Source organism: Anarrhichthys ocellatus, unplaced genomic scaffold, assembly GCF_004355925.1.
Source record: "Anarrhichthys ocellatus isolate YVR2014 unplaced genomic scaffold, GSC_Weel_1.0 scaffold95, whole genome shotgun sequence".
In the NCBI taxonomy this organism is placed as follows: domain Eukaryota; kingdom Metazoa; phylum Chordata; class Actinopteri; order Perciformes; family Anarhichadidae; genus Anarrhichthys; species Anarrhichthys ocellatus.
This window is the reverse complement of record NW_022280125.1, coordinates 613,735-627,519: the sequence shown is the minus strand read 5'-3', so window position 1 is coordinate 627,519 and position 13,785 is coordinate 613,735. Positions and strand designations below refer to the sequence as shown.

Below are 13,785 nucleotides of genomic sequence, written 5' to 3'. Positions count from 1 at the left end.
GGATGACATTGGTTAATAGCTAAAGTAAGCACACTTCATATTTTGTTTTACAGGATGAAAATAGGAAGAAATAGATTATTTTGTAATGTTTTGCATGTATTGTTAGAAAGGTGAACAAAATGAGCAGTGATGTGATCTAAAAGGGTAAGAAAGGTTTTTTCTTTAGTTCATCTTGACTTTAGGACTGAAGGAGGACCAGAAGTCCTTGATCACAGTTCCTACTGTAGGAGTCAGAAAGGACAAGTTCAATTTCTTCTTGAGATAAAGTACACTGTTAGACCGTGGTTGGTATTACTGCCCCATGTGGCATTAAATTGTTAGTACTAACAACACAATGTTAGTTATTATCTGTGCACAGGGCATGCAGCTTAAGGACGCCAAGAGCAGAACGGTTTTCAACAGGTTAAAATAAGTTATGTTACTTCATTTACCAAAGCGAAAGGTTAGTTATCTTCTTTATTAGGGCCCGAGCACCGACAACGTCGGGCCGCGAGGTCCCTATTGAAACTGTACGAATTATTATTATTATTATTATTATTATTATTATTATTCTCTCAAATGAAACACCTTTTTGGGGGCTTTATCATGTCCCCAACCTCCCCATATTTGGCGAGCATATCAGGACTGCGGGAAAATTTGATAGCGCCATAGTTTTTTGCAATTTCCAGGCGCTGTGTATGATGGTCACAGAAATGCGTGGCTGCGTCAACCAGAGTCCTACCAGTACACTCGACATGCGTGAAGTTGCGAGGGTCCGATCAATGCTGCTTACAGCTTTAATTTAACAATTATTATTCTCAGTTTTCAAATTTAACTGGATGGATTATAAATAATAGATAGACATACATAAATAAATGTTCTTCTCATTTCAAGTAAAATAATGGCTGGATTAAAGAATAACTGACATAACAGAAAGCTTTTTAATGTGCATCTTTAAATAAAGTAATTCATTTTAGAAAAATTAATTTCACTGAATTGTCCTGCAGCTTTAAATTCACTTCATTCAGGTGTGAAGTGATGTCAATCAAAAAGCCACAATATTATATTTTTGTTATCTTCTAACAAGATAAATCAGTGTTCAGGGACTTTCTCTGTAGTTATTAAACCACTTTCAGCTCTATTCTCTCTGGTAACATCATCATTGTTGGACAGTGAATTACTGTGTCAGGATTCTGATCATATTGGGCTCTTAGGTTTATTTTCTGTGTCTTCATTCAGATGTGAGTGGGTACATTTGCTCAAAAGAGTTGTGCTTTGTCTCGTAGTGTGGCTTTTACCGCTTTTAATAATCTCCACGGTCTCTGAACATGTGAGACACACTGGTTATAAACTGTCTGTGGGAAGAATTAACCTATAAGGGTCTGTTCATTCTTGGTTAAAGACTCTGGTCTCACTGACCACTTTTCTCTTTTTGGAGAACGTCATGTGAAATAACTTCTCTGACTCACGTATTATTCTCCTGCTCTTCATTCTCTTTCCTCATCTCTCCCCCGGTGTGTGTAAATCTCACTCGATTCAGGAAACTTGTCAGAATACTCATATTTGATTGGCTGAGCTGCATCATGTGATGTGATTTGAACGCATTGGTCGGTGTGTTTCCTGCACCGCTGAACAAGTGCCGTAACGGCTGGAAAAGCTGCGCCGGTTAAAATAGAAGCGCTCCGTCAAAATTTTATAATTGTCAATTATCTATTGGTTTTAGGTTCTGGGTCCGGATCTGGACCGCGGTCCGCCTATCAGTGACCCCTGATGTAGAGCAACATATGTTTGCGTGTGTTCTCTAGCGCCACATAGTGGATACAGTAAGTGGTGTAATATTTGCACTACATAATTTCCAGCGTCACACAGTCCACGCTGGAAAAATACGTTGAACTCCGGGATGCGTTGTCCGATGGTCAAAGACATTCACGCCTGCGTCTGCCAGCGTCCCGCCAGTACCCCCGAGAGGCGGGAAGGTGCGAGGGCCCGTACATCACTGCTTGCAGCTTTAATTAGGGCCCGAGCTACCGACAACATCGGGCCGCGAAGGCCCTATTGATATTGTACCCGTTTGAGTAACCGTACGCATGGTTGGAGGACTTGCAATGCATGAAAACTCACCAAATTTTGGGGACTTGTTAGGCCTGGTGAAAATAGCCATCTGAAAAAGAATGCATCTTTCTGTGTTAAGAAATGGCTCTCTAGCGCCCCCTACAAGTCGGACCGGCGACGCTCCTCGGCCAGTATGTCCGATTGACTTGAAATTTGACACACATGTCCACTTGAGCTAGAGCCGTTTTAAATTGCCTCTATAGCGCCCCCTACAATATTTCAAAAGAGCAGCCCCAGCACTACGTTTTGGCTACATGTATGAAACTTGTTGGGCACATGTATCCTATGGAGACTTAAAAATAAGTCTCTTGGGACCATGCTCCAAACCCTACAGGAAGTCTGCCATTTTCAATTTTGTATGAATTTATACAATATTTCGACAATGCAGCCCTCGCAGTACATTTCACTATCTATATATAAAATTTAGATGTATAACATTTGGTAAACAGATGTATCACATGTAGACTGACAAAAAAGCCCCCTGAGCTCTAAGCTCTAAACCTAACCGGAAGTCAGCCATTTTGAATTTAGTGGAAAAAAAACATTTTTGCGAACTCCTACTTTTGGCTCCGATTTCTACGCAATTTGCTGTGGATCATAAGTGGATCTAGATCATCAAAAGTTATCAGGATCTTTTTGATATCTCTGCGTTTACAAGATATGGACCAATACACTTCTTAGGTGCGTTGCAAAATATCAATACACATAATTTCTCGCATCCAGTAACATACCCTGAGAATTGATTTGCATTCGACCACTAGGGGGCGCTACAGTAAACCCGCAAAGCCTACTGGCTAAAGGAAACGTCTGATGTAACTCAGCTGGACTTGTTCCAAACGGTCCCAAACTTCACATGCTTGATAACACTCATGGCCTGAGGATGTCTAGAAGCTAATTTTCCCTAATACTCACAGCGCCACCTGCTGGCCAAAGGAAATCTGGATTTTGTGATAAACACCTCCAATTTACATGACTTTTACACAATGTGGTTTACATTTGACACAGAGCTACATGATGCATGTTTGCACGCGTTCTGTAGCGCCAGGCAGCGGATACAGGAAGCATTAGACTATTTGCAAAGCATAATTTCCAGCATCAGGCGGTCCACGCGGGATTAAAAACGTCTCGCTGTCGGACGTGCCGTCCGACGTTCTCGGACGCGCAGGCCGGAGTCCCGCCGGCACCCCCGACGCGCTGCAGATTGCGAGGGCCTGTTCATCGCTGCTCGCAGCTTTAATTTACTTTGGGTTGCCGCAACATATCCTTTATTTTTTTGTAGCATAGTTTAAGACACACACACACACGTTGCTCTTCTATTGATCCATCTACTGGAATATCGCTGGACAACAAACCTGAGTGACCTGATTGGACGTAACTTTAGCTAAACCTTGTTGGTGATAGAAATGTCTTAAAAGAAATGAAGAAGGAAGCCATACCACCTATGTATCCTTGCAGTATTCTTGTTGCGCTTGCTCAAACGTAGTTAGATATGAGTAGGGTTAAGGCAGAAGTGATGCAAAAGCACTCCATCAGGGGTCTATGGACAAACAGTGGTGCGCCGTCAGGGCCAGCTAAGCCTTCTCTGCTGGCCTAAACAGAATCACAGTTATAAATATTTTATAATTTAATCATTTTTCACAAATAAACCACATGTATTACAATAATTTTTCCCATTATCTTATTTTCTCATTGCACAGCTCCTGTCTTCCTCTGTTGCTCTGCTTCCAGCACAGCTTGTGTTAAGTAGAGCTTTTATCCAATCAGATTCATCCTCTATGTCTCTATGTAAGGAGAGAGGCCCGATGCCCGCTAGAGAGCCTTTGCAGTTTAAGTGAATGGGGACGATATTGTTGATTGTCATATTCTTCAACCAATCTGATCTTTAGTTTGACATGTTGGGCGTAATCTTTGACGTGCCAGTGGCACCGAGGTAGCCTTCTAAGTACGTTAGCATTAAAGTGCGCCGTGATTGGTCAGTGGGCGAACACGTGACTAATGTGAAATTTAAGGAAGCTGGCAGAAGTTAGTTGGAGTAGTAAGAGTTCAAATTGAAAGGTATGGAAGAAATTATAACATTTGTAGGGTTTTGCTTGGTGTAGTTTATTTATTTGTATGAACGGTGTTCCTGGATGACAGCGTTGCACATTTTATGGCTGAATGCTTTTCATTTTAACTGAGCATCTTGGTGTTTGGACCTATGCTATGCTATGCTATGCTAACCTGAGGACGCCATAGCGCAGGACACTACGGTGCTTTTGAAAACTTTTGGAGAAACCCGAGTGGATCTGCAGATCAACAAACACATTCGCAGGGAAACGGAGCTCCACAACCGCACCGCGGTCCCCCTGCGGCCGGGATCCCACCTCCGCGCAGACCGCCGGCTGGCACGCCCACGGACCGGCGAAATACAACTGGGGAGGCTCGACTGTCACTGGCGTCCATGAATCTAGAAGGACTTCTTACTGGAACTGAAACGATGTACTGGGATTAAACTCTATGTCAACAAACAAAGGAGGATGGACTTTGTCTTTAAGTGAACAGCATTCGGTAAATGACAAACTGTTTGTTTTTACATCTGCAGTAACGTTACTACTGTTCATTTGTCTATCGTGTTGTTTTTATGAATAATATTTGATGGCTCGTGCTCCTGTGTGGTGGAATGTGTGGATCCACTGCAGTTCTGCTGGATTGATGTCATGCTTTGTTGTCATATAAATATATGTGACTGGTTCTTAAGACTTTGTCATTGTGTTAATTACGTTGATTTGACTATGCATTGTCCGTTAATGACGCAGCGTCCCGTGATGCACGGATTCATGTATCTGCACCGTAGCTGTTCCAAGTGTAGTAGGACAGCACAGAAGGCCCAGGCATAAAATGCACGGCCCACCACTGATGGACAATAAATATAAAACCTTTCTCCTGATTTTCCCTTCAGGCCACCTGACAGACGCCCACCTGGTGGACTTCCTGCAGCGTTGCCAGAAAGCCCTGCGGCCTAACGGCCTCATCATCATCAAGGACAATGTGTCGTATGAGGGCGTGGTCCCCGATGAGGTAGACAGCAGCGTCTGCCGAGACCTGGAAATAGTTCATAGTCTGGTGAGCAGAGCAGGCCTCCGCATCCTCCACGAAGAGCAACAAACGAACTTCCCAAAGGAGATCTACCAAGTCCACACACTGGCTCTCAGATAGGACCTCCTCCATGGGACAGTTAGAGAATACACAGTATTTCTAATCAGGGATCAATTTATTATCTGAAATGATCTGCAGTGCGTGGTGTGTGTAGCTAACGCCATAAATCAGTCTTCTGTTCTGTGCTAATTGCGGAGTCATCTTGTCTGCTCTACCAGGTCTAAAGGTACGGCCACATAACACTTCTGTCTTACGAATAGTTGCTAAGTCTCCAGTTCAAGATGGTCAAATTCAAGCATGCATTTCCTGTGTCAGTGTGATGTCGAGCAGGATCTCGGGTCCAAGTTCAACTGTGTGGATATGCACAGCCAGCCAATAGAAACTGGTAATGGACAAGTCCTAGTGCTGTGTGATCACCTGACTACAAACTACTGCATCACTCTTAGTCTGTTTATAGTTTGTCATTGAACAGAAGGCTAATGTTCACTGGATTCAGCTGCATCACTTCCTGGTTCTAATGTCACTGGACTTTTCACAAGCGGAGCATCATCATCGTCTAATCTCACCAAGACACATCGCCAATGTTATGGAGATGTTTTATGGACATTTTACAGCTTATTAAAGACAGATTTGAAGATTCATGTGTTAACAGACTTTGTGGCTGTATTTCACTGTTTTCAATTAGGGATGACTGAATCAATGTTTTTGGGCCTTGAGAACTGTTGATTAAATGAATGACAAGCTGCTTCCTGACTGTACACTGCTCTTTGCTACTACAAGAGATGTAAGAGCTCGGTTATTACTCCTTCATAACCAGGGGGCTAGGGGATGAATGGAGGGGTTTGATTTTATTTGACAAACCTCATGTTGCATAAATTTACATTACAGCATGGCTCCAAAACAAACACTCACTCTACTGTTGGTGAAGAGTAAGAGAGACAGACATCAGATGATGGAGGGAGAGAGGAGAGAGAGACAGCAGAAGATGGAGAGAGAAACAGACAAATCTGCAACCCACCTGGGGGTCTCGATCCAGTCTTTGGGAATGACTTCTACAGTACACTGCTGAGGTAATGTCAAAAGGTCTCGAATGAACTTCCATGCTCAAATATGCTGACACTTTTATTCCAAATCAGGGATTGTATCACGCAGTCAACATGGTAGCAGCACCTTAATGTGAACTCTGAAGTAGTGGGTTAAGGGCATGTGATCAAGACCAGGTCTCACTCTGGAACTGGCCTGTCCTCTCCATGGTTGCCAGCATCTGTGAGGCATCCTCGGAGGACACACCTCCCTCCTGCTGGAACACCTCTTTCAGAGCGTCGCACACACTGGTTGGCATCTGTTTAGCATTACTGCATAGGAAAAACACAAGGTTGTAAGTCTGCCGCAAGCTGTCAGAGGAGTGTCACTTTGTCACAGGGCTGCCACTATTATTATTATTAACAGACATTTGTAAACCCCCGTCGTGATAGCATTTAGCCTCCATTGAAATGATTAAGCTGTCGTAATGCCACCTTGGTACCTACTGACATCTGATGGGCAACAGAGTTAAGCCTGGCCCTCAGACTACTGGTGGCGCTCCTCAGACAAACTCAGATGTGAACATAGGAGAGATGGTTTTGGTGCCTTCGACTCACCCAGCAATGTAAAAGCAGGCACGTCTATTGGCAATCAAGTCCCAAAGGAGCTCAGCGTTCTCCCTTACCTGGTCCTGCACATACACCTTTTCCTCCTGAAATACAAAAACAGTTTCCTTATTAGTCAAAAAAATACACACAAATTGTATGTAGTGGCAGAAAACATCTGGTTGGGTGTTTCCTTTAACCACTATTCCAGTTTTCTCTTGTTTTGACCACAAAGAGGGCAGGTACAGTACGGCAGCCTTCTTTCCAAAACAATTCTAGAGATTTTATTTTTGCAAAATAAATATTTTATGAAAATAGAGATGCTGACAGTTGTTTCTGTGTCCTTAAATCGTCACAGATTCCATTAAGCCGCTGAAGTCAATGACTATCTGCTAGGGGTGCAACGGGTCATAACACTCACCATTAGGATTGTATCATGCTTTTGAGTCACGGATGACATCAGCACAAGAGAAAAAAAGTGAGCAAATATCACTGAAATAGGAAATATAAATTTCCAATCGCCGATGATTCGTATCGCCTGATTCAGATTGTTTTTGTTAAATTTGTTTGGTTACAGCAGCTGGTCTACAAGAATCCAGACAATTTTGGCCAAAAACATGTTTTGTGAAGTCACAGTGACCTTTATGTTTGACCTACAAAATCTATTCAGTTCATCCTCGAGTTCAAGTGGAAGTTTGTGCCAACTTTGAAAAGATTCCCTCCAGGCCTTCCTGAGATAATGTGTTCACAAGAATGCAGCAGACAGATGGATGGATGGACAACCCAATAAAGTAAAAAGACACCGTAGAAGATGTACACTATGATCATGTGCATACAGTACTTTTGTCTGACCTGGTCTCTTGAGAAGGCAGTGAAGAGGGTCAGATGTCCAGTCTTCATCATGGCCTCCCACTCTGACCTGAAGTAGAAGTCTTTGGACTCAGAGCGACAGCCAAAGAACAGGACGTTGGCTAAACAGCAGGAAGAAGAGGAGGAGGACGTGTGTCATGTCAAAGCTGTGAAATGATGTGGAGTAATGTCATTTATTTAGAAAATAAGAGAGTCAGAAAGGTAAAGGTCTCACCATTCTTTCCCTCAGCCATCCTTTCTTGTAAAGCCGCCCTGAAGGGAGCCACTCCTGTTCCAGGTCCAACCATTATCACAGGGGTGTCTTTCTCTTTGGGGAACTTCAGACTTCCCTTCTTCACCCACTGAGGCACATACACCTCCCCTACAGCACCGGTTAATAGGACACAACAACAAAAAAATCATTATTAATTAATTGTAATGCAATGCAACAGGTAATCAATTTATTTTGCATCAGGAGATTGGATTCTCCAAGTTATGTAGTGTATCTTATAGACTGAAGGACTTGGTGAGGTGTACTGCATTTAGTTGGCACACAGTTGCTTTCCAAAAGTTAAATTAGAAAAGAAATTCTAAAATAGAAGTGTTTATTATCCAGAGTTGCAGAGAAAACAAGTTTCTTTAAAACTGGCTTAGAGATGTGTCTTGACTCCTAATTTCTGTGAATACATTAAATCATATTTTCTCCCAGTTTTCTGATCTTGTTGATACAGTTTGTCTGCATGTTTACCTGTTGTCTCTCGATAGATTCTTCTAGATTCTTGATACATTTCCACAGCACCAACTCTCGGTAGTAAAGTCATATTGCCACTCTACTGCTCTTAGTCTTTCCATTTTAAAGAAAATATGTTCTTACTTCATGACTGCAGTGTGTTCTACATCACGGTTTGTTTGGTTTCTGGGCTAAGCTATCGACTAACACTTCCTGCATACATTTCACATTACAAAGTGTCCCATTGGCTAAAAGGGTCAAATCCCTGACTTTCCTGGTCGGCTTTTAAAATGAAACATTTGCAAAAGTGATACCTTTCATTCTGAAAAGTCAGCTTTTTAAAAACCAACATGGGTGAGTTCAAAATTTTGTTCCAAATTTCTCATCTCTTCTCTGATTCTGACATCAGATGGTTTACTACCACAAAACTTCATAGAATAGAGGCAATAGGTTTTAATAGGTCAGTGAGACAGGTATTTGTTGGAGGCAACAGTACGATCTGTGGCTTATTTAGGGATGTTAATGTTGTCGGAATCTCAATTAACCACCGATGTGTTTAAACTCGAGTAATTGTATGTATGAGTATGGAGACACTCACCTTATGTGGAGGTTTTTGTCACATCTGCTTCTTATTTGTGCATTGCCAGACTCTTTGTTGTTTGGCGTGGGGCCACATGGTTTTTTGACCACCGCTTATATGTGATGATTTCGTAGAATGATTGTTTCACTTTTCAAGCCTCTGCATATATGCTTCTATTGCCAGAAACACTGTTGGTTTTGTTTTGTGAGTGTGAGCAGTAAATAAAGAGTGTGCGCAGTAAATAAAGTGTGAGCAGTAAATAAAGTGTGCGCAGTAAATAAAGAGTGTGCGCAGTAAATAAAGAGTGTGTGCAGTAAATAAAGAGTGCGCAGTAAATAAAGAGTGCGCAGTAAATAAAGAGTGCGCAGTAAATAAAGTGCGAGCAGTAAATAAAGTGCGCAGTAAATAAAGTGCGCAGTAAATAAAGAGTGCAGTAAATAAAGAGTGTGCAGTAAATAAGAGTGTGCAGTAAATAAAGAGTGTGAGCATGAATGAGTAGGTGAGTTAGTATTGCTTTTAGTATTCACGTTAAAGAGAGCAGCAGCGTGGTGATATGACTGTTTCTGATGAAATCTGTCCTTTGCATTAATGTACATTATGGTTAATTTTCCATTTGAGCTATTATAGAAGTCAATATTTTGTATCCCCCTTAGTGTTATTGTAATATTAGCGATTGCCTTTTATTTGTTTGTTTTAGACAACACAACTGTTTCTTGTTGTATTGTAGCAGTAATTACTTACAGTAAATGTAGGTTTTTGTTTGTACCCTGTGAGCAAACGGAGTACGAGACATTCTCTTACATCACTCGTATGTGCCACTTAGGAATGGATCTGTTCATATGAGTGTTTTTGCAAGAAGGCCAAATGTGTTGACACATCTATTTCAAAAAGTAGGAAAAGCTGTATAATACTAACTTTTTTTTTTTTTGGTGATGTCATTAAATTAAACTATTGTTTCTCACATGGACAAGTTATTTATAACTCTAACATGCTACATATGTGCGTGCGTTCTGGTTTGTATGTTTTCTCCCCCTTCAAATTACAATCCAACAGCCTATCATCATACTTAACGATATAAAGTTGACACTGTCAGGTCCATTCTCCATCCATTGTGTGCGGTCCCTTTAAGAATTAGGATTTGGGAGTGATGCGGATATGAAAGCTAGTTTATCCGTCTTTCCTTTACAAGCAGGAAAATTATTTCTCTCTCTTTATTTGAGAAAAGTTCATATTTGTGTTGTCAAATTTCACTATGACCCTGAAATTCTGTCTCGTGTTATCATATACTGAATACAAGCAAAACTAGAGCAAAAAAAACTTTCTGATTGAACCAATCTATGAACTGTATGAAACAATGGATAGCCACGGCCCCAAACGGGCCCCAAAAAAAATTGCTGCATGCTACGCGTGCAAACATGCCACTCCCCTTGGGGCTAAGCCCCACCTTTCTATGAATCCTAGAAACGCCCCCGTTACTAACAGATGACAGGATTGTCTGAAATGAACACACAACATCCAGCCAACCAGAATGAAGTAATCTCTGTAGAGGCAATATAAAGACTTGTTAAATATGGTGAGAGACCTTGAGCCGGGTCCAGGGAGGCTAACCAGGTCGAGCAGAGGCCTCTTCTTGGTTTATACATCTTGGTTTTGTAATGAACCACAGCTACCAGGACCTGAAGCCTGTGTGGGTGAGCCTGTGTGGAGAGAAGGCTTTAGAATAAGTCATTTCATTTGTGTCTTTACCACTCAATGGATTTCATTTACAGTTTTGCCTGAGGCATCCAGGTGAAACACAGCATATACAGTGGGGAAAAAAAGTATTTAGTCAGCCACCAATTGTGCAAGTTCTCCCACTTGAAAAGATGAGAGGCCTGTACTTTTCATCATAGGTATACCTCAACTACGAGAGAAATAAAATCCAGAAAAATCACATTGTAGGATTTTTAAAGAATTTATTTGCAAATTATGGTGGAAAATAAGTATTTGGTCAATACCAAAAGTTCATCTCAATACTTTGTTATATACCCTTTGTTGGCAATGACGGAGGTCAAACGTTTTCTGTAAGTCTTCACAAGCTTTTCACACACTGTTGCTGGTATTTTGGCCCATTCCTCCATGCAGATCTCCTCTAGAGCAGTGATGTTTTGGGGCTGTCGCTGGGCAACACGGACTTTCAACTCCCTCCACAGATTTTCTATGGAGTTGAGATCTGGAGACTGGCTAGGCCACTCCAGGAACTTGAAATGCTTCTTACGAAGCCACTCCTTCGTTGCCCGGGCGGTGTGTTTGGGATCATTGTCATGCTGAAAGACCCAGCCACGTTTCATCTTCAATGCCCTTGCTGATGGAAGGAGGTTTCCACTCAAAATCTCACGATACATGGCCCCATTCATTCTTTCCTTTACACGGATCAGTCGTCCAGGTCCCCTTGCAGAAAAACAGCCCCAAAGCATGATGTTTCCACCCCCATGCTTCACAGTAGGTATGGTGTTCTTTGGATGCAACTCTGCATTCTTTTTCCTCCAAACACGACGAGTTGAGTTTTTACCAAAAAGTTCTATTTTGGTTTCATCTGACCATATGACATTCTCCCAATCTTCTGGATCATCCAAATGCTCTCTAGCAAACTTCAGATGGGCCTGGACATGTACTGGCTTAAGCAGGGGGACACATCTGGCACTGCAGGATTTGAGTCCCTGGCGGCGTAGTGTGTTACTGATGGTAGCCTTTGTTACTTTGGTCCCAGCTCTCTGCAGATCATTCACTAGGTCCCCCCGTGTGGTTCTGGGATTTTTGTTCACCGTTCTTGTGATCATTTTGACCCCACGGGGTGAGATCTTGCGTGGAGCCCCAGATCGAGGGAGACTATCTGTGGTCTTGTATGTCTTCCATTTTCTAATAATTGCTCCCACAGTTGATTTCTTCACACCAAGCTGCTTACCCATTGCAGATTCAGTCTTCCCAGCCTGGTGCAGGTCTACAATTTTGTTTCTGGTGTCCTTTGACAGCTCTTTGGTCTTGGCCATAGTGGAGTTTGGAGTGTGACTGTTTGAGGTTGTGGACAGGTGTCTTTTATACTGATAACGAGTTCAAACAGGTGCCATTAATACAGGTAACGAGTGGAGGACAGAGGAGCCTCTTAAAGAAGAAGTTCCAGGTCTGTGAGAGCCAGAAATCTTGCTTGTTTGTAGGTGACCAAATACTTATTTTACCGAGGAATTTACCAATTAATTCATTAAAAATCCTACAATGTGATTTCCTGGATTCTTGCCCCCCATTCTGTCTCTCATAGTTGAAGTGTACCTATGATGAAAATTACAGGCATCTCATCTTTTTAAGTGGGAGAACTTGCACAATTGGTGGCTGACTAAATATTTGTTTCCCCACTGTATTTTCATAGCAGTTAAATAGTTGTCATGAAGGACTACCTGGAGTGAGGAGGCGATGGAGAATGAGCGAGGCTGGATCTCAGGGAATAGATCTAGGAGATAGTCTACTTTGATTTCTGCTGTAGTATGGGGGAAATCTGCCAAGACCTACAACAGCAAGAGCACACGTTTACAATTTCAAAGCCTTTATGTGCATGATTTGAACATAAAAGACACTGAGGCAGACCGCAATGATCTAATGAATGAGCTGAAAGCAACACTTTGACTACCTATCTACAGCAAGATTGCCAAATTTTTCTACAAACAAATATATGCTATAAAAGTAATTTAAGAAGGATGCTGTAATCACATGAAATCGTACACACAGTGGCTTTAAAATAAGTAAAAAGCTAAATGAAAGGCACATTTTTTTTGACAAGACTGAACTGTCAGCTCCCAGCCCAGCACCGACCCTAACCCCGATCCTTCACCTCCAGCGCGGTGCGTCGGGGCCGGTTGCAGTAGCTATGCAGCTCGTCCTGGCCTGCCGCTGAGCTGAACTCAACCAGCTTCTGCTGCTCCATCTCATTGGTGGCAAAGGTAGACAGCAGCTCAAAGAAGGAGCGGCGAGGCACGGCGGCGATGTCCAGGTAGCTCTCCACCAGGTGGCCGACAGTACACGGCTGAGGAAGCCTGGCTTGCACTGAGAAGACAGTTCATGGTCATTTCACCATCACAGGTCTGTTAAGGCCAAGTCATCATCTTTCTGAAGTAAACCAGGATCTTTATATTACAGTAATAGTGAATCAAATGACGGTGTGTAATGTGAAAGGGGTCAAAACTAAAAACACAAACAATTATCAACCAACCTTTTTTTCGTCCTCTTTCAGTTTGTTTTTGTGAACAACTTTACTGTTTGGAATAACTTTACTTTAGCAGGTTCACTGGGAGACAGGGAGTGAGTCCAATGTCATAAAAAGTGGAATTATGAAGAAAAAAGGACCTTAGGAGTCTTGAAATAAAAGGGACATTGGTAAAAAATAAATAAAAGTGCATTCACAATAAAAATCTACAATGAAATACTATTGAAGTTGAGTTTTAATAATTTCACATTTGATTGGTTCATTAATACATTTCTATCAATGTATGTATATGATTATTTCATAAAGTTTATTTGCTTACTTCCTATTGGACACTAGACTCAAAAGCAGGTTACAGGGCTGACGATGAGAGAAGTTATTAACCGAGATCACACTGGAATATACTCATGTCAAAAGTCATTTGTAGGCCTGCTTGTTTTGCTTGCTTGATTTCTTTGAACCAAAAGTTTTGGATAATGCACAGAGTGAAAAAAACACACACACACACACACACACACACACACACACACACACACACACA

At 41.9% G+C, this 13,785-nt stretch overlaps 2 protein-coding genes across 3 annotated transcripts in view; one reads left to right on the top strand and one right to left on the bottom strand.

The window, feature by feature from the left end:
- Positions 1-9,974, top strand: part of ntmt1 (N-terminal Xaa-Pro-Lys N-methyltransferase 1) — a 25,912-nt gene extending 15,938 nt beyond the window's left edge. For both annotated transcript variants that reach the window (XM_031875737.1, XM_031875738.1), the window contains one exon: positions 5,030-9,974. In XM_031875737.1, coding sequence (XP_031731597.1) covers positions 5,030-5,286 — 257 coding nt within the window. In that variant the 3' untranslated portion in view covers positions 5,287-9,974. The remainder of the gene's footprint in view (positions 1-5,029) is intronic.
- ndor1 (NADPH dependent diflavin oxidoreductase 1) overlaps positions 6,049-13,785 on the bottom strand; it is a 12,273-nt gene continuing 4,536 nt past the window's right edge. Inside the window, exons 9-15 of the mRNA XM_031875736.1 lie at positions 12,876-13,087; positions 12,445-12,552; positions 10,596-10,710; positions 7,939-8,085; positions 7,707-7,825; positions 6,867-6,961; positions 6,049-6,581 (exon numbers count right to left, since the gene is read on the bottom strand). Coding sequence (XP_031731596.1) covers positions 6,437-6,581; positions 6,867-6,961; positions 7,707-7,825; positions 7,939-8,085; positions 10,596-10,710; positions 12,445-12,552; positions 12,876-13,087 — 941 coding nt within the window. The 3' untranslated portion in view covers positions 6,049-6,436. The remainder of the gene's footprint in view (positions 6,582-6,866; positions 6,962-7,706; positions 7,826-7,938; positions 8,086-10,595; positions 10,711-12,444; positions 12,553-12,875; positions 13,088-13,785) is intronic.